Source organism: Tenrec ecaudatus, chromosome 1 (assembly GCF_050624435.1).
Source record: "Tenrec ecaudatus isolate mTenEca1 chromosome 1, mTenEca1.hap1, whole genome shotgun sequence".
Lineage (NCBI taxonomy): Eukaryota > Metazoa > Chordata > Mammalia > Afrosoricida > Tenrecidae > Tenrec > Tenrec ecaudatus.
The window spans coordinates 251,164,357-251,188,295 of record NC_134530.1 but is presented as its reverse complement, the minus strand read 5'-3'; the positions used below and the strand labels follow the sequence as shown (position 1 = coordinate 251,188,295).

At 37.1% G+C, this 23,939-nt stretch overlaps 1 protein-coding gene across 2 annotated transcripts in view; it reads left to right on the top strand.

Annotated features, from left to right (window-relative positions):
- The window catches only part of AKT3 (AKT serine/threonine kinase 3), a 335,611-nt gene that overhangs the window by 277,534 nt on the left and 34,138 nt on the right, over window positions 1-23,939 (top strand). For both annotated transcript variants that reach the window (XM_075531195.1, XM_075531185.1), the window contains 2 exons: window positions 15,754-15,968; window positions 21,984-22,071. In XM_075531195.1, the coding sequence (XP_075387310.1) occupies window positions 15,754-15,968; window positions 21,984-22,071 (303 nt within the window). The remainder of the gene's footprint in view (window positions 1-15,753; window positions 15,969-21,983; window positions 22,072-23,939) is intronic.

The following is a 23,939-nucleotide window of genomic DNA, read 5'->3' as shown; positions in this document are numbered from 1 at the left end:
AGCAAGGTAGCAGCAATGAAACATGTAACTTTTCTCTAGTTCTTAAATGCTTCCTCCCCCCCACTATCATGATCCCAATTCTACCTTACAAATCTGGCTAGACCAGAGGATATACACTGGTACAGAAAGCAACTGGAAACACAGGGAATCCAGGACAGATGATTCCTTCAGGGCCAGTGGTGAGAGTGGCGATGCCTGGAGGGTGGACAGAATGTGGGGTAGGAAGGAGGAACTGATTACAAGAATCTACGTATAGTTTCCTCCCTGGGGAAGGGACAGCAGAGAAGAAGGCGGGAGGAGACATTGGACAGTGTAATATATGACAAAATAATAACTTTTGAATTATGAAGGGTTCATGAGGTAGGGGGGAGTGGGGAAAGAAGGGAAAAATGAGCAGCAGATATTAAAGGGCTCGGGGGAATGCAATTGTTTTGAGATTGAAGATGGCAACAAATGTACATATGTTGTTGACACAATGGAGGGATGTATGGATAGTGATAGGAATTGTACGAGTCCCCCAAAAATGATTAAAAAATAATTACCTTTTCCATATGCATATGATCCAGTATAATCATGCTGCTACCAACTGGATGAGTGATTGCCCTGAAGAATGGCTTCATATCGGGATACAGTATTGCTCTCTGCTACTGACATTCAGCACTCAGCGGTGGCTTTAGCTAGGTCAGTGTTCGTGACAATAAGTCCATTTTTCTCAGGCCATGCATAACCCGTCCATCTGTGCCACCACGGTCACCTTGCTCATGAACCCATTAGGTAATAAAATGAGTGGCTAGGGGAAAAGAATGACTCTTCCATAGAATGTGCCATCCTATCCACTGGCTGGTAAAATCCTCACCAGATTGTTAAAGTCTTCCTCGATCAGGTTCTCAAAAGAAGCATCTAAAAGTCCATAGCTATAGACTGGGAGAAGGATTGTAATATAACATAGATGTAGGCCTTGAGCATTTAGACTATTTTCTCATTCAATTTACTTTGCCTTTATGTTCTTCTCAAGCCAACCTCATATATACCATTTCATTCAATGATGGAGGGGCTGCTGCTATGCACATCCAACTTTATGACTCTGAACAATTCGTTTATGATGGATAGCTTGGGCCACAAGGTGACTGGGTTGCCAATGGTTAGTTGTTCCATCTCTACTGAGACCCAGTAAGAAGCCAAAAGCTGTTTGTAAAAGGAAAAAAAAAGGAATCATCTCCAGAGGATGGCAGGGCTTTACCTCCACTTCTAAGAGTCAGTGTTGTAATTCACAAATCAGACCTGTCAAAGACTCCAGAGAAGACTTCTAAGTGTCACTGATCCTTCAGGAACTATTGAATTAGTCATCTTTTACAGTCACATTGCATTGGCAGGGTAGCTCCCATGAAATGCTTATTTTTTTCAGGCCCCACTCCAAACACTTAAAAACACTTGATGGATAGCTTAGCTCTAACACACCTAGAAGTAGTATCTGTAAGTGGTTTACATCCCTGGATCCCTAGAAATTTCATGGAAAGAAAGTTTCTTGAAGAGTCATTCGGTTAATTTCCCGCCCTCTGGCACTGAGATGTCTTACCAATAAGTTGAGGCATTTATGCTTCTTCCTTACAAGGACCAATCAATGTCACCCATGTAATAAACCAATAGGACATCTTGTGGAAGAGAAAGAGGATCAAAGTCCTAACAGATTATGACATAGTGCCAGGTAGTTGATACAGTCGTGAGATAGGACAGGAGAAGTGTAATTATGACCTTGCCAATTGAAGGCCACTTGGCCCTGGTTATCCTTCAAAACAGATAAGGAGAAAAGGGCATTGGCCAGATTGATAGCTGCATACCAGATGCCAGGAGATTTATAAATTTTCTCAAGCAAAAGCCACATCTGGAACAGCTGCTGCCATGGGAGTCACCACCTGGTTAAGCTTATGGTAGTCCAGTGTCATGTTTCCACATCCATCTGTTTTGGGCATCTGTCACTGGCAACTTGCATAAGGATGTGGTGGGAATAACTAAGCCTTCATACTTCATGTGCTGGATGGTAACACTGTTCTGCAGGCCCTCCAAGAATGCAGTGCTGCTGTTGGTTTACCGTGTTCTGAGGCACAGTTCTTAGAGACATTCAGCCATGCCTTGCCAGGGAGTTTGGATGCGGTAGCCTTTGTCTTAGATGAAAACACTTCAGACAAAACTAGGTTGAACTCATCAGGTGGGAGCGGAAGGTGGTGCGGTTTTATTAGGGAAGATGGCTTAGCAGACAAAGATGGAATACTCTCTTCAGATGTGTATAAAAGGCAAGCTCTGTGGCAAGGAGTGATTCATTGGGATTTGGGAGCTCAGTGATCCCGGCTTATGTACTGGTCATCCCAGATTTCCTGACCGGTTTCTTCCCAATCAATGTTCTCACTGTAACAAACACCACTTCATGTTTGGAAGTCAATTGGTGCTATAATTCAGCAAGAGTCTCGGTTTATTTTTTCAACAGTATCAGCTCTATTACTATAAAAAAATAAGGCTTTCTTTCCAGGCACTAATGACAACTCTCAAGACTTGTGTGCAGCATTTTAGCTGTGACTCTAAAACTTGGAGTTCAACCCTATCTTTCACCTTTTTGTCTCGTGAAAGTAAAACCAACCCACCAACTTCCTTATACCTCTCATTCTGACAATTGTAGAAAAGTATCAAATAGTCGATCACCTAGAGCCTTCTATGATTCATTGGTGGTAGTATTTTGCTGTTTATATTGCCAACTAGCTCTCCCTTGGTTTAGCAGTGGATGCGGATTAGTTAGACTTAAGAATCAATTCAGAATACTTTTTGTAGAACTCTTGATATCAGCTGTCTTAGGCTGGGTTCCTTAGAGGTGAAAACCCAGGGAATTGTGCATGTGTATATATGGATGGTGGTGGAGAGAGAAATTTTCTTTTAAGGTAGTGAGTCATGCTATTGTGGCTGCTGTGCCAAATTCAAGGGTCCATGAACCAGCCTGGAGGCTTCTCCATACTTATGGTTTCGGGGCTGATCAATTCAAAATCTTCAGGCCAGAAGATAGATTGCTGGCTCATTCCCCTAAAACCTGTGATCTAGCGATGATGTGTTGAATACAGTATCAAAATATGGTGAGGTTTCCCATATACCCACACTTAGTCAAGCACTACATGGTATACATTTAGGCAAGTTCTAACCAAATACATGTCTGTTGTGGTCCCATCCTGTCATGTAAATGCTGTGCACACACCCACCAGACTGAAGTTCATTTCAGAGGGCCCACTGCTTTGCCAAAAGTGGTTTTAAATATATCAGGCAAAGTAGTGTGCCCTTTAAATTCAAAAGTGGCATCAATTTTGATTTCATTGAGTGTAGCAACACTTAGGTATGTACAGCACCAACCTGAAATGATAGGATCATAGACATGTACACATTTCAACATGAATATTATGCAGTGCCTCACTGTATCGTGTTTGCACAGTACGCAAATCACATAATGTCCTATTTCAAGAATATATCATGGATATTAAGCGGCACATGTGTGTATATTATATGCAGGCTGTCTCCCCAAGGAAACTCCTTGCACCTGATTGGCTGCTCATATCAACTTTACCGAGTGGAAGATGATTGTGTAATATCTGCCAAACCACTGAGAGTCATGGCCTACCCAAGTTGAAGCAAATCCTTAACCATAATAAATAGAGTAACTCATGTCTGTCTGTTATCATCATATTTTTTTCAATTTGGGGTTGTTTACACTTTTAAAATGTTATTAAAATAATTGTTAACATTGATATACTGTGAATTTCTACTGTTTACTTTCTTCAGAATGACCAAAAAATACGACTTTCTCTATTACAATTTCTACTAGAGCTTAAAATTCACCATACCATTTTTGTCACTGGAATAGATAAAATTTTATAAGTGCCGTTTCTTGTTTATTTAAATGGAAGATCACATTTTCTAGAGTAAGACTGTTTTGTGACTGTCATGAAAAACAAAGTCTTTGTTTCTTGGCAGTTCAATTACCCCTGCTGTACATTTTCTGTGAATGATGATCTACCATATTTAGAATAAAATTAGTTGTGTCACAATTAAGGGACAATTATTTCTGAAGAAGATAAATACAACTCATTTCAGAAACAGATGATCTCCCAAGAAACAATGATACTGTTTTCTATGCAAATGTCATTAATTGAAAGACAAAAGGAAGAATTTAATGCAGGAGGAGTCTAATTGTTTCCAAGTAGAAAGTTTACAGTTCACAAGAAAATAGCAATTTCTTTTTCGACAAGTAAGAAAACAATTTCTGTATATCTTTTATTTTTAACATTGCAAAAGACTGGTTTTTAAAACAATGTATACCCTTTGTTGATGCTTATTGACCAATCACATGTTAGTTCTTGCCACTTTATTTTTATAGGAAAAAGCATGTTTTGGTTACTATTTGAGGATCACAAATCTTGACACAACTACATTTTTGTGCATCTTTAATCCTTAGGATTTTATTTTAAGGATTTGTGTCATATACTGTATTTTGTCAAATCAGGTAACTTTGAATAAATTCACCCCCTTTTAATAATAAGAACACATGAAATGTGCTTATACTGTTGGAAGGCTTCCACTAGCAGCAAAGAGGAAGCAGGAAGAGCAAGGTAAGACGTACTGGTAGTAACTGGAATGCAAAGGCGTTCATATGTTAGCCTATGAGTAAGGAAATTTCACTTGAATTTGGGGCAAGACAGTAAATCATGCAATTATACATACATGGCCGTTGTGAGAGAGGACTTGACAAGAGCAGACATGAGTCTGTTCCCTTACGTCAGGTGACACTTCTCACTTTTGTGCGACCTAGACGTTTCTAATACATGCCATGATTAATTCCACCTTCTTGATAGTCATAGCAGTACGAGTGATTTGTCAAACCTGAAATACGTTCTTGGATGAGTATTATTCTTAGGAAGAAATCACTGTTAACATTTTCCCTTCTGTTCTTGTCTAAGAATTGTTTACTCATGATCTTGTTGCAATCTTTACTTCACCTGTACTTCAGCAATCATCTTTTACCCTTTAAATTGTTGTACTATGATAGAAATATTTGGCTATTAAAAGATATTTCAGAGTATCCCTAAGAAGATATTTTCAAAAATTATTTAAAATCAGTTCAAAACTAGTTCATTAAAATTATACATTTATATTTATATACGGTTTTAAAATAAACTTAAGTTTTAAATGAACTTCTGTTTATTCTTGGTGCAAAGATCACTAGGAATGATAAGACTTGTATTTTAGACAATCCATTTGTTGAAAAAGAATCTTTTAAAACATTATTTGTTCTGTTATCTACTTACAGTGTACTTTTTTCCCAACATGGGAAGAATTAAAGATCTTTCTTGTTAACAGGGGAAAATATACATATGTTTTGTTAGCTTGCTTTAAAAGCAATTGCAGAGACCCACCCCTAGCAGACACATCAGCTATTCATTTAATGTGTTAGACCTAAAAACTGCATGTGAATGTATAGTTTTAAAAGAGCCTATTTTTGCTCTTATATTAGAAAGGAATAACCTTGACTTACAGTAAATTATGGATCATAAAGTATCTTGAAGTGATTGTTTTTTAATGTAGAGAGTCTTTTCACACTCAGAAGTTATAAAAGAAATAAGAAATTGCATATAAACTCTTGCTGTTAAATTCTATTATTTGACTTGGCTCTCATTGAATCCAGACCATTTTATGCAGTGCTAATTATTTAGAGTCTCAGCTTTGCTCTTGAGTTAACAGTACCTGATCAACTTTCCAACTGTAAAACAGTTTGAAAATCAAATGTAGCTTACATGCAAGACCCAACAAAATTAAAAGTGTTAAGTACGTTTTGGCAGTTCACTTTTATTATGCCCAGTCCTCAAATGTACCAGCAGATAATCATCTGAATGTTAGTTATTTTTCACATGCTTATGTGATCACACAAAAAGTACATGCTAAAAAGAAGCAGATGGTGACAGATGGGGAAGGTTGAATAAGGTGGTTTTGGAAACCTAGAGAAATGCACTTCTGTAATAGTGTAAAAATAAAAATTATTTGATAATCAAGTTAGAACTAACAAAAAGATTGCAGAAAAATCACTTGGCTGTTGGGAAATATGTAGTATTTAGAATATATGTGTATATAATTTTATTTCATTTAAGTGTGAAATGGAATTTTTTTTTTGCCCATGACTGAAAATGCTTTATTTTATGGTTCCCTTTTGATTTCCAAACCTCATTTTTCAAAGCATTCACTTGCTGTAATATTGTTCAATTTTTCTTCTGGAGCATACCATCTCTGATATTTCTTCAATGCAATAATTTAGAAATACTGTAATCTGAAATGGATCAGAATGTTTTGTTAATTATTTAAGTTCTTCACAATGAGTTATAAGTTGCATGAGTTAATAGTAACAGTAGTGCTAATAAGAAATTAGTGTCAATGGAGGGAATAGTTAGAACTTGATTTAAATATAATTTGATGTATTTTAAATCCAATAATGAATGAATATAAATGATGTCATTTTAAAGACCCTCTTCAATTTTTCCTTTGGGAAAGCTTACGAAAAGTGAATGAGGCCAACGTTACATATGTTTGCACTTGTAATCTGTAGGTGAAAATGCTAGCATTCTGAGTTACCTTTTGATACAAACTCTGTTGTATCTCAAGAACTTCTAAGTTTTTGGTAAAAAGGAAAAGTTGCTTTAGTCTCCCTTACAAAATTGATTATGCACAAATAATATTTAATATGAATAATTCTTATAAGCAGTCATCTTCTTGATAGTTCCAAAAAAACATAGCCAATATTTAAGAAAACATTGAGTAAGGGAGCATTGTTAAGCAGTTAGGATAAAGGTTGTCCTCTCAATATTTAATTGATTATGTTTAATCTCTTTTCTTTATGACAGTGCTGTTTTAGCTACTGTTATATAATGGTAAAAATTATCCTACTTTGTTTCCCAACTGGATAGTTCTTAAATATGAACTAAAATTATAGTTCAGTTTAATGCTGATATTTACCAATGTTTCTATGTCAATGTTTTCTTACCTAGGAGTCAGTTAGTTGTAACAATAGCTATTTCTACCTGAAGATCTTTTAAATATTGTATGATTTTTGGGCTTTAGCATGTAGTACTTTGATATGATTTTAGTTTAAGCACAGGCTCATTTTAAAATGTATACAACAGTAACCACTCATTGAGACTATTGGTAACTTGGTAGTGTTTTACTATGGTTCTTTTTGACTTAGATTTCAGATTCGGTTTCTTAGAGTCCCTCCCATCCTGTATGTTGATTCAGGGGTGGAGGTGTGGGGGGAAGGAAGTTTTAAGTCTATTGGAAAATAACATGTGTAATCACTAGTCTTATATCCTATTTAGTCTTTTTCGTTGAAAGATTTTGCCTGTTCACACCAGTTTTCTGCCTGAAAGTGTGATGTCATCTGCATATGATGATTTATGTGTATATGCTTGCAAGTAGCCATTGCTTATTGCATTTAATTAACAGAAAAAGGCATTTACAGTTTGAGCCTCTTAAGAAATTATTAATGTACTTGAGACTTGGTTGTAAAATGCGTATTTATGAAAAATACTAACCATAGAATTTGCACTTCTTAGGAATTGAATGTATACTTCTGGAAGTTACATCAATACATTCTAAGATCCAAATTAGAAGGTTTATTGGTTTGGGTTGTTCTTAATTTCTTTCTTTCTTCATTTTTCAGAAAATACTTGTGATGTTAAGAATATTTTAAAGTATTCTGTAAATGACAGAGTATATATATATGTATGTTTGTATTTCAAACACAAATATCAGCTAGCTGAAATGTAAGGTTACGGGGGGTGGGGCGCGAATTAATTGAATTAGTGGTAAATTGGTGCTTCCAACATCGCAGTTTACTTTCACAACATAGGTGTGCAGACAGTTTGTTTAGATGTTTAATTCTCCCCTCCCCATCCCCCCATCTGTTCTGTCAGCATTATTGATTGAGCAGTAAGCCACTCCAGGGTATACATAGTTTTCTTATAATTGCTTACCTTGGGTGTATTGTATGGCCTGGTGAGCAAACAGAGAGATTTTCCTTCAACCTCCCAATAAATCCTAATTGGTAAAGAATGTTGGAATGAATATGTTCTTTTATACAAGGCCATTAACCAAATGAATATTTCATTGGAAATTTTAATTGATAGTGTCATTTAAAAGTACATCACTCATTATTCAATACCATTCTTTGAGGTGCATAATAATTAAAAACTATTCATGGTGATTTTTAAAATTCACTTGTTGGTGTTTTAGAAGTGGAAGTACCTACATCAAATGTTGCCAGAATATTTAATAGTAATTGGCACCTGCTGTGACTTCCTTGAATTTTAGGTTTTATTCTATCAGAAGCCTAAGCAATCGCTGCTCAGAGTAGAAAACTAAACTTTATTTCCTTGAGCTGGTGTTCTGTTGAGGCTCTGATTGGATATATCATCATTGTTAACCTTTGCAATTATTTTAGTGTTTTAAATTCCATCCTTTTATCTCTGTTTGGGGCTTTCTTGTTTGTTTGTTTTTATAATGTAGATTTAATGCAAAGCTACTTAATCCTGAGTGTAATGTAGAAGTTAGTGATAATTATTTCAGTGAAAAAAGGCATTTTCTTTGAATTTATTCTTTATGATGGAAGCTTTTACCAGATTATTTCTCCAAGAGCATGTTTGGCTTGTGAATGTCATATGATGCATTGCATGTAAATCAAGTTGAAATGAACTTTATAGTTTTTTCACTTCTACTATACATTATTTCAACCATGTATGGTCTTTGAATCAGCTCTGTGAGAGGATACCAAAAGTGGCCTAAAATAATTGATCCACTTATGTTCAATTAATGTAAATTTTTGTTAGTGTAATCTTAGAAATAGAAGTGCTTAAAAGATGACACTGATCTCTTTAATATATACATTATATATATATGCCTGTTGTGTTTGAATTAGTGTGACTCCGATTTACACAGTATCTCAAAATCCGTTGGCTATAAGCAGGGAGAAAGGAAAATGTTACTGGATGAAGCGTGGTTTGTATTATATGTGCACATGTAGAATATTGCAATCATTTTGATTTTGTATCTCATTTATTTCATCTACCTGCTCTTATGGTAGGAGTATCTGATTGAGCAAAAATCTTCCTTCTTATTTGATAGTAAAGACTCTGGGAAAGAGGGCTAGTTTAGTGGTTACGGGGTTTCTCAGACTTGCTCAAGCTTACGTGTCAGTAACAATACAGTACATCAGTTTCGTTCAATACAACGTACTGTAAAAACCAGTTCTAGTTAGAGGATTACCTATGTCTGTATCACTTAATGCATGTATGTTCAGAAACAAATCCACTTATTTTAAGAGTTAGTATTCATTTTATGAAGATAAGTAAAATGTAGTTTATTATCAGTATTTTTAACAATGCAGTTTTATTTTTCAGTTGCTTATTCCTCTTCAAAAATATCCCCCCCCCCCTTTTTTATGTACTCACTTTCCCTTCTGGCTGCAAACCAGGTATTTAAACAAAAATAAAGGAGTGCCAGTTTTGCCAGCTGGGATGAGAACCCGGCTGGCGAAATGTGGGTTTGGGAAGCAGTTAATCCAGCTTTTATGCATTTTATGGTTTTATGAAAAAAAGAGGTTAAAAACCACATTTGGCTCTTTTTGCATGTGTGCTACTGTTTGTTGGTGCTGTAGGAATGCAGTAAAAGATGGCTTAGATTTTAGAATGTTTTGTTATTAAGTTAAATCCTTTATCAGCTATATAAAGCTGTACTCATTGACCATGTGACAGATTCTTTAAGCAGTATACTAATTTTAAAGCTCAGTGATATTTGGAAGTTAAATATATAGTACTTTATTTACGTCAAGTAAAATTGCTTTTTGTTTTTGGTTTCCTATTTTTTTCTCATAGTACTTATTTCAAATACATATATATTTGAGGGTTTTTTTTAACTAAAGGTAGCTTGTGTGTGTGCATGTGTGTTGTAACTATATCACACAACTTTTGCCAATTCACCTTTTTGCATGTGTACGATTCACTGACATCCATGAAAATAATTAGCTGGGAAGGCAGGCCTAACTTAAACAAATGCGCTGCTCCTCTTGCCCTAGCAACGTCTGACTGCCGCCTCCTCTCTTCTTCTCTTAGTAACCACTAATAAACTCTATTAGCTACATATACATTTGCCTTTTCTTCTATTTTTATATAAGTGAGGTGATATGTTTTATATTATATAAATGTGAATGCATATGTGTGTATATGTGTGTTGTGCTTGGCTTACTTGGAAATTATAATTTACTGTATTCTTTCAGAAAATATTTGTATTGGTTTGTGACTTACAAAAGAATTTTGGAAAAATGTGGAAACTAGAATTGTTTATACTTTGCCAATACAGTTCCAAATAGTCCTTAGTCACAAAACAAATAGTGATACAACCAAATAAAACTCATTTCATAACATTCCTAATAGATGTCCTGAATAGATCTTTTAAGGAGCTATTTTTTCTGGTAGGAGAGATAAGATGGTATCCTGGAAACAGGTTCAGCCTCATCCCTCTAAAGCAGATACCAGAAAAATGGAGTAACACACAAGATAATTCTGGAACTCTGAACATTAGAGGAGAAGATCCAGAATTGGGTTAAACATCTATTGAAAATGGGAAGAGGAAAAACAAGCAAACAATGATAGAAGCAAGAGATAGTGAGGGGCCCTGTACACATTCAGCGATCTGGGGACATAGAAGGCACACACACAGGCAAGAAAAAGCTAACTTCACAGAATCTCTCTCATGACAGAGACAGAATGTAGGCAGACCCCAAGTGAAACAAGGTGACGAGGAGAGCAGCTGGATCTGGGGCAGGAAAGTACTGCCAGTGTGAATGCTGGTTGCACTAGCAACCGTAGTGTCAGGAAGGAGCCAGTAAGGAGAATGAAACCACCTGCTGGTGGAGCGCCTTTGACATTTGGTCTGAGACCTTTTGCAGAAGGGAAGGTCTTGGAGTGACAGCTAGAGACAGTAAACTTAGGGTGACTCCCCTACCTCCATCCCATTGGGTCTAAGAAGGAATCAACTGAATAATTAGCTGCACTGCTCAAAAGTATACCAGGCCCACAGCACTGCGCTGAGACCAGAAACATACTTTGTTATCCTGCTCTCCCCATCCTACCCTCCCAGTACTGAGGGTTGAGTCTCTCCCAGCTCCCACCAACTCAGTGTCTAGGGACAACTCTCCCAGATGCCCCAAACTCACCTGGTTAATTCAGGCCCCTCCTACCAGCAGCAACCACCTATTAGAATGATTCTTTTAAAAAAATTATTTTATTGGGGGCTCTTACAGCTTTTCTAACATTCCATACATAAGTTATATCAAGCATATTTGTACATATGTTGCCATTGGCATTTTTAAAACATTTACTTTATATTTTTGAGCCCTTGGTATCAACTCTTTTTCCCTCCCTAACCCCTCCCACCTTCATGACCCCTTGATAAATTATAAGTTATTATTGTTTTCATATCTTACACGGACTGCTGTCTCCCTTCACCCATGTTTTTGTTGTTCATCCCCCCCCCACCCCCGGGGCAGGGGGGGGAGGACTTATGTGCCGATCATTGGATCATTATGATCAGTTACCCTCTCCTCCCCCCAGCTTCCTCCTACCCTCTTGGTATTGCTACTCCCATTTCTGTACCTGAGGGGTTTATATAACCTAGATTCCATGTGTCATGGGCTCTTATCTGTTCCAGTGTACATGCTCCAGTCTACCCAGAACTGAAAGGCATGACTACGTCATGAAAGTGAGAGATGAGGAAGTCTCAAAGAACCAGAGGAATATTGTGCATTTCATCAGTGCTATACTGTTCACTGGTTGACTCATTCCTTCCTTGTGACCCTTCTGTGAGTGGGATACCCTATTGTCTACAGTTGGGTTTTGGGTCTCTGCTGTGACCCCTTTCATTCTCAGCAATATGGGGGGGCTGTTTTGGTTTTGTTTTGGGTCTTCTATTGCCTGCTACCTGATCACTTCAACACCTCATGATCGCACAGAATGGTGTGTTTCTTCCATGTGGGCTTGTTGTTTCTCTGCTAGATGCCCACTTGTTTAACTTCAAGCCTTTAAGACCCAAGACTTTCTATCTTGATAGCCGGGCACCATCAGCTTTCTTCACCACGTTTGCTTATGCACCCAATTTTTTTTCAGCTCTCCTGTTGGGAGGGTGAGCATCACAGAATGCCAGGTTGTTAGCACAAAGTATACTTGTATTGCGGGAGGGCTTGAACAGAGATCCGAAGTCCATTCATTTCCTCAATGTATTGCCATATAAATATGTTCATAGAACAATACCTCTATTTTTATGAATTAATGTATTTATATAGGTGCATACCTGTGTTTATACCTCCATTGATTGCTTTGTGTCCTGGATCTTTCTTCTGTTTTCTTTACCTTCCTCCTGCCCCACCATCACACTGGTCTTTCTTCTGCCTCTTAGTAATTTCTCTTAGCTAGATTGCTGTTGCTCCAACACCACCCGAATCTGTACACCCTCCTCATTGGTGCTTCTTAAGCTGACCAACTCCAGCAACTGTAGCACTCCTGAAATTGACAGGTCATACTCTTAGGAAACTTGACTCCCACTCCTACCAAGGTATCCATTTATCACAGGTACACACAAGTGCAGACCAAGTCTCATACCACTTCCTGATGGAGATGGAAGAATTGGGGACTGATTCTTGCCCTTGGTGGGTTCAGCATGGACTAGATTGAATATATTTTCTTCCTTCTGGCTGCTGATTCTCGAACTCCTGTCATTGGGTCACTTATGACTCCTATCGGTAGATTAAAGTAGAGCTGTAGAGTAAGGCAGGGTAGGCTGCCTGGGTGTTTCCCAAATTGTAACTTTTTAGGGGCATCGAGAGCTTCATCTTCTTCACAAGTAGTTGGTAGGTTAAAACTGCTGAGCTTGAGGTTCACAGCCCAACATGTAATCTAGTATGCCAGCGCTATGCACATTCTAACTTCTACAGGTTACCAAATTCTTCTGAACTGCTGTATTTGAGGGAGCTATGAAAAGAGCCCTATTCCATAGCTAAAAAGAAACATGAAAGGGGAGAGAAACTTCAAGGTGATGAAGTTCTCCTATTTCCACAGGCATCTAGGCTTACGTAGCTGGCACTTCCCCAATGCCACAAAGCCAGAACTTATAGGCACTGACACCTGCCAAGTCCAGAAGGTAGAAAAACTTTGTGCACCTGGGTCTCCTTGCTTCAACTCAATCCCTTCTTGCCTTTAATACGTGTGCATGTCATCTGGGTGGAAGAACTAGCAAATCAAATACAGTGCCAATTAGACCATCACAACCCTTGACCACGTTCTAGCTTGTGGTAGCAGTGGAGACCCACTCCATTTTCACCCATTAGGTCTACAGTCCCCAAAGCTACGAGGAGCCTGGGTGATCTGAGATCACCTGCCAGAGTTCCCTCTTGCTTCCCTGTGCTCAGAGCAGAAAGTAAAAGGGAGAGATCTGGAGATGGAATGCCTCATGGGATTGTAAGTGGGACTTAGAAGTCACAGAGAGCAGAGACACGGGGATTGGAACAGATAGGCCTGCCTATCCTCCTTCCTATCCCCCACTCCCTTCTGTGTAATATCTAAGCCTTGCCACAGCCTCCACAAAGACTTATATGTTCTTTTCTTCTGCTAACCCTGAAAAGGCCCTGAGAAGAAGACTTCCCACTTATTTTTACTCATGCTGGAAAACGTTAGCTTGAACCCTCTCATCCCATCACCCCAGAAAGCCACAGCTTTCCTTGTTAATACCAAGAACCTTAATCTGGAAAGGGGGCAAGGGTCACTCTGCCAGGTATAATTTGGACTCCTATGTTATGTTCTTGGTCCTAAGTATATCATTACACATGAAGAGATATTACCAGAAATATAATAAGGTTTAATGTTTAGAAGTTAAAAAAATGGAAGTGAAAAAATATCAATCAATAAATGTATTTTAATTGAATTAGCACTAGAAGTACTTACTAGTCTGTATCAAGAAATTTAGAAGAAAGTGGTCCACTGACTAGAAGAGATCTATATTTGTGTCCATTCCCATGTAAGGTGACCCAAAAGAATGATGAGAGAGCTGTTGAACAATGTCATTGAAGGTCATTTAAAAATTGGGAACAGTGCATGGACAAGGAGTTACCATAAACTCAAGCTGCATTCAGAAGAGGACATGGAACAAGGGATGTTGCTGGTGTCACAAGGATCTTAGCTGAAAGTAGAGAATACCAGAAAGATGTTTACTTGTGTTTCTTTGTCTATGCAACCTCATTCAGCTGTGTGGATGATAACAAACTATGAATAGTCTTGAGAAGAAACTACATACCAACCAAGCAACAGTCACTAGAATAGCAAAGGGGAATATTGAGTGGCTGAAAATGAGGAAGGGTGTGCATTATGGTTGTATCCTTTCACCATATGTATGCAGTCTGCATTCTAAGCAACTGACCCAATCAGCTGGACTAGATGAAGAAAACTGTGGCCTCTGTCTCATGGTCTCTGTGCCCCAGCGTGCCTCTGCTTACGTCCACCACGTCTCTGTTCCTGCTCCCAGTGGAACTGCAAAACTGAGTGATCCCATTTGTTAGTGTTGCACACACAGTATTTGCATGCTCCCACCCAATCATTTAGTTGGAGTTTTAGAGAAGCGGATAGAAGAATCATAAGTAATTCCACTTCACCACACTGGCTTTTCTCAATCTGCTTTACTAAACTGAGAGGATAAAATAAAATAAGGTCTACGAATTTTTTTAATAATTGAAAAATATTGAAAATCGAATATTGCAAATATTGAAAGTTTTATATAGTTTTACATAGATGAAGAAAATGCCAATATATGAGACGCAACTAACTGAACTGATAAGAAAATGGATTTTTTTTTTCTGAGAAAATGGCAAGCGGTTATATTTTTATTTGAGCAGATTGCTCCATGTAATCTAACGAATAATTTCATTAACTTCTTACTACACTTGTTCTGGATGTTAAATATTTTAAGAAACAAATTTAAGGCTATGTACCCACAAATATTGAGTATGATTTTTATTGAAAGACATTTTTGAACTTTTGGATACTAAAGCTTAGTGTAACACAAACAACAAACCTAAGTATTGACTCTCTTGCTTAAATAGTTCTTGAAAAAGTTTAAACATATACAGGCTTCTGATAGCTTTGAAATTTCTTTTATCAGTTACTATACTTTCTTATTACATTTTACTGGTTTACTCTATCTTTACTATTCAATTTGTATTACCACTTTTAAATACAAGAATGTGTACAACCTATTGTATGCTCTTTAATCAGCATGGCTGAGCAGCTGTCAGTTGTTACTTAAAGTTCGCGATAGTAGAATCAGATGAAAACTCAATAGGCTAAGACACAAAATGAAAACAGACTCTTTGCGCTCAATCCTTAGTGCTTTTCATATGCTCATTTATTTGGACTTTTGTTTTCTCACCTGCCCTCCTCCCCCTTTTATATACAAATCATTTCTAGCTATATATTGAACATTTCATATATTTGACATGGTTTGTATCTTTTCAAGGATGGATCATAGTGTAAATGTTCTTAAAAGTTGGCATTTATTTTTATGTCAAAATCTTATATTTTATGTATAATGCTTTACCACTTAAAGAACAGTAATCAATTTTTTTACTGGTTTCCTTTTTAGGTCTTAGAAGATAATGACTATGGTCGAGCAGTGGACTGGTGGGGCCTAGGAGTTGTCATGTATGAGATGATGTGTGGGAGGTTACCTTTCTACAATCAGGACCATGAGAAACTTTTTGAACTGATACTAATGGAAGACATTAAATTCCCTCGAACACTCTCTTCAGATGCAAAATCATTGCTTTCAGGGCTCTTAATAAAGGATCCAAATAAGCGGTGAGTCTCATATTATGCACAGTTGAGTTAGTTAAACATAAACATGGTTAAAAATTATGATGTATAAGCGAACCCATATATAACTTACTCCACAGTGTAGTGTGTTTGGTGTAGATATCTTCCCACTGAATTACTATTTAACTGTGTAATATCGAACATTAAATTTTGTTTTAATTTCCTCAACTTTTTATACTTTGAAAATCAGATTTTTTGAAAACAGGATATCGAGTTTTATTATGAGTCAGCTTCTCAGTTATATATTTATACACGTGTTTTATAAATCATACATGAACACTATTAATTTATACAATGTCCCTTATTATTTGTGTGTATTAATATATGTTGGTCCCCACTTCAATGGATAGCACATAGTTGATGCTTTGTAACTTTTTAAATAAATGTGAGATAAATTCCTAGAATGTAAGTAGTCCTGCGTGGAGGACAATTTGTAATAATTTGTCCACTGGGAAGATTGGTCCGGGAAGATTGGTCTTGTCTCAAAGAGGAGATTAGGCATTTTCAAGTTTCTAATATTTCCTTTTATAGTAGATGTATCAAGTTTGTCCACTGCTACATCAAATAGTGGGGCTGTGTGGGTTAAAAAGATGAACAGGTCTCTCTCTGGCAGTTCACAAAACATGAAGAAGGAAATACTCAGGTCAAATAAGTACAGATTGCTGTTGAAATTACTAAACTTCTCAAGGGACTTGAGTTGGTTCATGAAGGAGTTGGAGTGTATAGAAAGAAAAGTGTCATTCCAAGCAGAAAAATATACATGTAAAGTTCAGCCAGAATCATAAATGAGCCTGGCATTTGAGAAGTTCAGTGACCTGAGTGTGGGATATGAGTTAGGTAGCATTGAGAGATGAAGCTGATGTGTTAGATTGTTGAGGACCTTAGGTTTCTGGGGAAATATTTCATCTTTATTCAGAAAGGGATGCGTACTAAGTGAAATAGTTAAAGCCAGGAATGGTGTAATCAGAACTGTGTTACATAAAGGTAACTCTGTCAGTTTTGTCTTGAATGGACTAGAAGACTGGAGGGTCAGGGGAGGTAAGCAGAGTGGCTAGGGAGATGTCCATCTTATAACTGAGGCCCCTCTTGAAGAAATGGTAAAAGAGTAACAATTATAGCTTTCTGAATGATTAAATAGGAATGGTAAAGGGAGTGGAAGGAGGAGTTAGGAAGGTCTGGTGGTTTCCGGCTTGGTTTTGACTACTGTAGTTTGGGAACATGGAGAGAAAGCACCAAAATGTAAAAGGTAGAAAGAAAAGAGAGAGCCAACATATGACCCTTAAAGTCTTAGATAGCGTGAAAGTTTGCCAATAATATTTATTATTCTTTTTCAACTCTTTTAAATACTGATCCAATTTTTCTGATGCTTTTTACTGTAATCCTAATAGTTCTATCAAAGAACTACCTTCCACTTTGCTTTTATTTATTTTCTGATTACTTTATGGTCATCTCTTTCATGTTTCTTTTTTAATCTTCCCATGCAAACTTCATGGGAAACGGGGCCTCTATGAAGTTCTTGCTAGTGAATAATCCATAGTAATGATTTAGTTTGGCATTCTGAATTGGAGTTTCATATTCTTCACTATAAATGCCTTTTCAGGGCACACTTTGAAGTCTTAAATTTTATATTAGAGAGCCACTGACATGGAACATTTTGACAGTTTCACATTTTGAGGAAGTTTATGTTAAAGACTCTCCCAGCTTCTGAAATAGAAGCTGACGTTCATGTTCTGAGACTTTACATCATGTTTATGGCTTATACTTTCATATGTACTGATAAACATAGATGAAGTGTTAGTGATGGCCAGAGACTGGAGGGATTCTATCAGAATGAGTACGGAAGGCTGGAGTCACACCTTGAGGACCCTAAAGAACAAACTGATGCTCATCCTCCTCCCTGCCTTCCATCTCATCCACCCTGCAAGCCCCACTCAAAACGAGGGCGATGTTGAAACAAAGAAGAGCATAAATACAAAAAATGCTACAAAGTTCTAATTTTTCACATGCAGAATACTTTGATGTATAGTTTCACATATTACATTCCCCCATGAAAGTTTGTGTGGCTGTGCTATTCAGATTCCCTAAGCACAAATCTTTGCCCTCAAAGGAATTCGCAGTGTACTATGGGAAGAAACATAAACTACTTATAGGACGTGCTGAGCCTCTGCTAAATACAGTTACTGATCGAAGGTTTCAAGTGCGAGCATTGCTATTGTGGTCTGATTTAATCTAACAGTCTGTATCAGAGTGGTGCAATTAGTGAGTACTCCATGGATCTGGAGGTAGGAGATTCGGGTTGTGGGAATCATTTATCATTGGAGGGTTTTTGTAGATTATCAGCTGACTCTTTCATTTTCCATTTTGACAAAGTGTAGGAGGGTTTTAGGTACCTCTTAATCCTGGTTTTCCTACACAGGATAACACTAGAACTCGTTAGGATTGACTAATTGTTGTATCTTCTAGGGCCCATTTAGTTTGCTTCCTATTCAGAGATCTATGGGAACTGCCTCATTTCAAATCAGGAGAACCAATCATATAAACTTAAATGGTGTGAATTGTTTATTAAACCCAATCATTATAGAGAATTAAATTACATAACCAAAAAGCCAAGCGCACTGCTGTTGAGTCAATTCTTACTCAGAGTGACTATGTAGGACTAGGTGGATCTATCCCTGTACGTTTCCAAGATTATAACTCTTTATAAGAGTAGAAACCTTATCTTTCTCCATAAATCATTAAACTTAAGAGTAAATATATTAAAAGCAAGGATAATATCAAAACTCATCTCTTCTTTAGACTGTTGTTACATTTTTCCATCCTGGGTGCCCTCAGGCTACTCGCCTCTCGTGTCTGTGCATCTCTTACCACGTCTGTGTTGCATAACATCATGTGCATAGTTTGATATTGGCCATAGTGGGAGTATTTACATCTGGGAAATCAGCAAACGCTGTAAATCATCAGGAGTTTGATTTCTTCTTTCATTTTTTAATTTTAAACTTAAAGAAATCAGTTTTAATTTTAAACTTAAAATGTTAGTATTAAAAATTAAATTTTAAAGTTTGTTGGGTCTGCAGCCATTCCATTGTGACTAGCACAAATATTTTAGAAACGTTTTCCTTCACCCTTCAAAAACTATTACCCATTCAACAACAAAGTCACCCATGCCACTGACAAACAAATGATGCTCTGACACGTGACTCCTATTGTATCACATTCATCTTACTTTTTTAACATAAAAATATTAACCAGGATTTATATCTGAGCTACTTTTAAGCCACTTAGATCCTCGGATTTTCTTTGAACATAAGTTAACAAAAATTGACAAAATCAATAAAAGTGTTCTGGAAGAATCAATTGGCTAATTAAAACAATGAACATTGTTCATTTTATTATTCTTTATAAACATGCTACACATCCTTTGTGTCAGTAAAATATAATAAAACGTATGTATTACTTATGCATAATTTCCCCTAGAAGGCTGGTTGTTCAGTATACCACCATTCCTAATCATGAGCACGTGCAAATAAGGTTGCTGTGAGTTGGTTCTGATTCAGCAATTAACAGGGATGCGCATGATGACCTTAACACACATCAAACTTAGAGGCCTCCTTTGTATTGCTTTCCTCCTGCCCCTTTGTTCTTTCCCTTTCCTACCCTTCCCTCCCTCCTTTTTCTGCCTCCACTCATGCTTTTCTCATCCTTCCTCCTTCCCTCCCAACCTTCCTCCTTTCCAGGTATATTGTATATTGTTAGGTAAGGAATTAGCCATTTTTATAAGGATTTAAGGTAGAGCCAGTAATTCATACAAAGTGAAGTAAATCATTATATTGTTTGATTTCAAACTGTATTTTCCAAAACATATGTTGTTGTAAAACTAAATTCAGGAAGGCTTGAATGAATACTGTAAAAATAAATCCAAAAACCTTTACTACTGTGACAGATACCAGTTAATAAATAAAAGTGACTTTAAAAAATTGAGACATGAGTTACATTACTTAAATTTTAAAAAATTTATTAAAAGATCATTGTATTGGGGGCTCCTACAACTCAGTACAATCCATACAGTGATTGCATCAGGCATATTTGTATATATGTTGCTATCATTCTTTGCTAGACATTAATTTCTGTTGAGCCCTTGGTATCTGCTCCTCTTTTTTCTCTCTCCCTCTTGCCCACCACTTTAAATTTTTTAAATTTGCAATGCAGTAGTAGATACTTTATAGATTATGAATACTGTTTCTGGGAAATTTGAGAAAAGAACATAATCCATGAGTCTCAGCTATTAACAATGCTCTGTTAACTGTTTTTCCTAACCAATTATTTGGTCATTTCTGAATTTCTGTTAACTAGGGTATATTTTTAGTTGAATAATTCTTAAAGAAAACTAGTATATCAAATTGATAATATTGATAAATATCATTTATTGCTCAAGGTATATAACTATTATTTTTTTAAACAATTTATTAGGGGCTCATACAGCTCTTATCACTGTCCATACATATACATACATCAATTGTATAAAGCACATCTGTACATTCTTTGCCCTAATCATTTTCTTTTTTTTCTCCTCTTTTCTTTTTTTACATTTTATTAGGGGTCATACAACTCTTATCACAATCCATACATATACATACATCAATTGTATAAAGCACATCCATACATTCCCTGCCACAATCATTCTCAAAGCATTTGCTCTCCACTTAAGCCCTTTGCATCAGGTCCTCTTTTTTTTTCCCCTCCCTCCCCGCTCCCCCTCTGAATGTGCCCTTGGTAATTTATACATCGTTATTTTGTCATATCTTGCCCTATCCGGAGTCTCCCCCCCCCCTTCTCTGCCATCCCTCTCCCAGTGAGGAGGTCACATGTGGATCCTTGTAATCAGTTCCCCCTTTCCAACCCACTCGCCCTCCACTCTCCCAGCATCGCCCCTCACACCCTTGGTCCTGAAGGTATCATCCACCCTGGATTCCCTGTGCCTCCAGCCCTCATATGTACCAGTGTACAACCTCTGCCCTATCCAGCCCTGCAAGGTAGAATTCGGATCATGGTAGTTGGGGGGAGGAAGCATCCAGGATCAGGGGGAAAGCTGTGTTCTTCATCAGTACTACCTTGCACCCTCATTGACCCATCTCCTCTCCTGAACCCCTCTGTGAGGGAATCTCCATTGGCTGACCCTTGGGCCTTGGGTCTCCACTCTGCACTTCCCCCTCCATTCAATATTGTGTGTGTATATATATATATATACACACACACACACACACATACATACATATATAGACACACACAGATATATACACATACACACACATATATATATTTTTTTGCATGATGCCTTTATACCTGGCCCCTTTTGCACCTCGTGATCACACTGGCCGGTGTGCTTCTTCCATGTGGGCTTTTTTGCTTCTGAGCTAGATGGCCGCTTGTTCACCTTCAAGCCTTTAAGACCCCAGACACTATCTCTTTTGATAGCTGGGCACCATCAGCTTTCTTCACCACATTTGCTTATGCACCCATTTGTCTTCAGCGATCCTATCATGGAGGTGTGCAGTCAATGATATGATTTTTTTTTCTTTGATGCCTGATAACTGATCCCTTCGGGACCACTATTATTCTTAATACTTGCACTAACCCATGAGGTTGGTGTTAAGATTTCCACATTGCAGATAAGAAAACTGAAGTTAAGCACCATTTCTATTGTCACACTTCCAATAAGCTGGGGGGTTTTTTGTTTGTGTTTTTCCTTTCATGGCTGTCTACATAATCTATGTTCTTTTCCAAACACCTTACTGTTCTGAGGATAGTTCTTCTTAACAGCTTATTATGTGTATTAGAGAGGAAGGCAACATTTTTTATTCTTGCAGATATTTACCACACAATCTATAACAAACAAAATTATAATTATGTACACCACACACACACACACAACAACAGCCACTGTAGTGTTTAGGGCTTATGTAGATATTTTATACTCATTTGATTTTATTTGTGTCCTTACAGCCTTGGTGGAGGACCAGATGATGCAAAAGAAATTATGAGACACAGTTTCTTTTCTGGAGTAAATTGGCAAGATGTATATGATAAAAAGGTAGGATATATTTATGGTGTGATTACATTTTGGCTTCTTTGCTAAACTGAATTTGTAGCAAAAGCATTTTAATTGAATAAAATTTGCCGAAGTAATGATATTTTCATTTTATGTTGACATTTAAGTGATTCTTGAACTTAAAAAAAAGGTTATGTTAATTTTGACTCACAGATGCAATGTGACATTTTATTAAGAATAGTCAAAAAATGATGTTCTATTAATGATTTTTTAAAATAATTTATTAGTTTCCCACTCTTGTTTCTTTAATTACAAAAGATAAAACCATCTTATATTGTAGCAAAACATAAAAGTAACATTTTTTTGCTTATATCTTTTTTATTTTAAAGTGAGAACTTCAGATTTATTTATACAAGTCCTTATAATAAAAGAAACTTAGAGTTAATTTTAATCTCCAGTAATGTATTAAATTCAGTTGTCTTAATTGGAAATTCTCTGATATTTCAAACAGAACTTTATAAACTACAAAACAGAGGCTGCTAATTTTATGACTTTATTTTGTATTATAATGTGCTTCTTACTTTTGTGTTTAATATACTGCAATTTTGCTTAAGTCTAAGAACAGGATGTTATTGTATCTATCATGTCCTTTTTTAAAACAAATCATACTAGTCATGACGAATTTTAACACAAAAGTTAGATAATCCCAGAGTTGACGTGGAGTCACACCCTTTTCATATTTAAAAACTCCTGTGGTTTTGCTTTTTATTTTTTATTCTGTGTCAGAGAATATTATCTATAGTTTTATGTTGAGATATTGGTTGATTATTCACTTATTACCTCAAGTATTACTAAGTATATAGATTTTTTATTACTTAAAAAAATCATTTTATTGGGGGCTCGTACAATTCTTATCACAATCCATGTATTCCTCCAATGTGTCAAGCACATTTGAACATATGCCGCCATCATCATTTTCAAAGCATTATCTTCCCACTTGAGTCCCTGATATCAGCTCCCCATTTCTTCCTCCTTGCTCCCCAGCCTGCCCTCCATCATGAACCCTTAATAAGTTATAGGTTATTTTTTCATATCTTGCATCGTCCTCCCTTGCCCCTTATCCACTTTTCCATTAATCGTCCCCCTGGGAGGGGGTTATAGGTTGATCCTTGTGATCGATTCCCCTTTTCTACCCCACCCTCCCTAATCCTTCAAGTATCCCTACTATCATTGTTGGCACTGAGGGGTTTATCTATCCTGGATTCCTTGTGTTGTGGGTTCTTGCCTGTAGCAGTGTGTATGTTCTTGTCTAATCTGATTTGTAAGGTAGAATTGAAGTCATGATAGTGGAGGGAAGGAAGGAAGCACCAAAGAACTACAGGAAAGTTGTGTGTTTCATTGGTGCTATACTGCACCCTGACCTACTCATCTCTCTCCTGTGACCCCTCTGTAAGGGCATGTACAATTGTCTACACATGGACATCGGGTCTCCACTCCTTGACGCACCCCTCCACCACCCCCATTCACCTTGGGTATGGTTTTGTTCTGGGTCTTACATGCCTGATACTTTATCCTATTGACACCTCATGATGACACAGGCTGATGATCTTCCTTGTGGGCTTTGTTGCTTCTCAGATAGATGGACGCTTGTTTATTTTCAAGCCTTTAAGACCCCAGATCTTTTGATAACTGGGCACCATCAGCTTTCTTCATCACATTTGCTTATGCACCCATTTTGTCTTTGGCAATTGTGTTGGGAAAGTGAGCATCACAGAATGCCGGATTGTTAGAAAAAAGTGTTCTTGTGTTGAGGGAGTACTGAGTCGAGGCCTAATGTTCATCTGCAACCTTAATTCTTAACATATAGATATGAGTACATAGTTCTATTCCCCTCTCGTTATATATATATA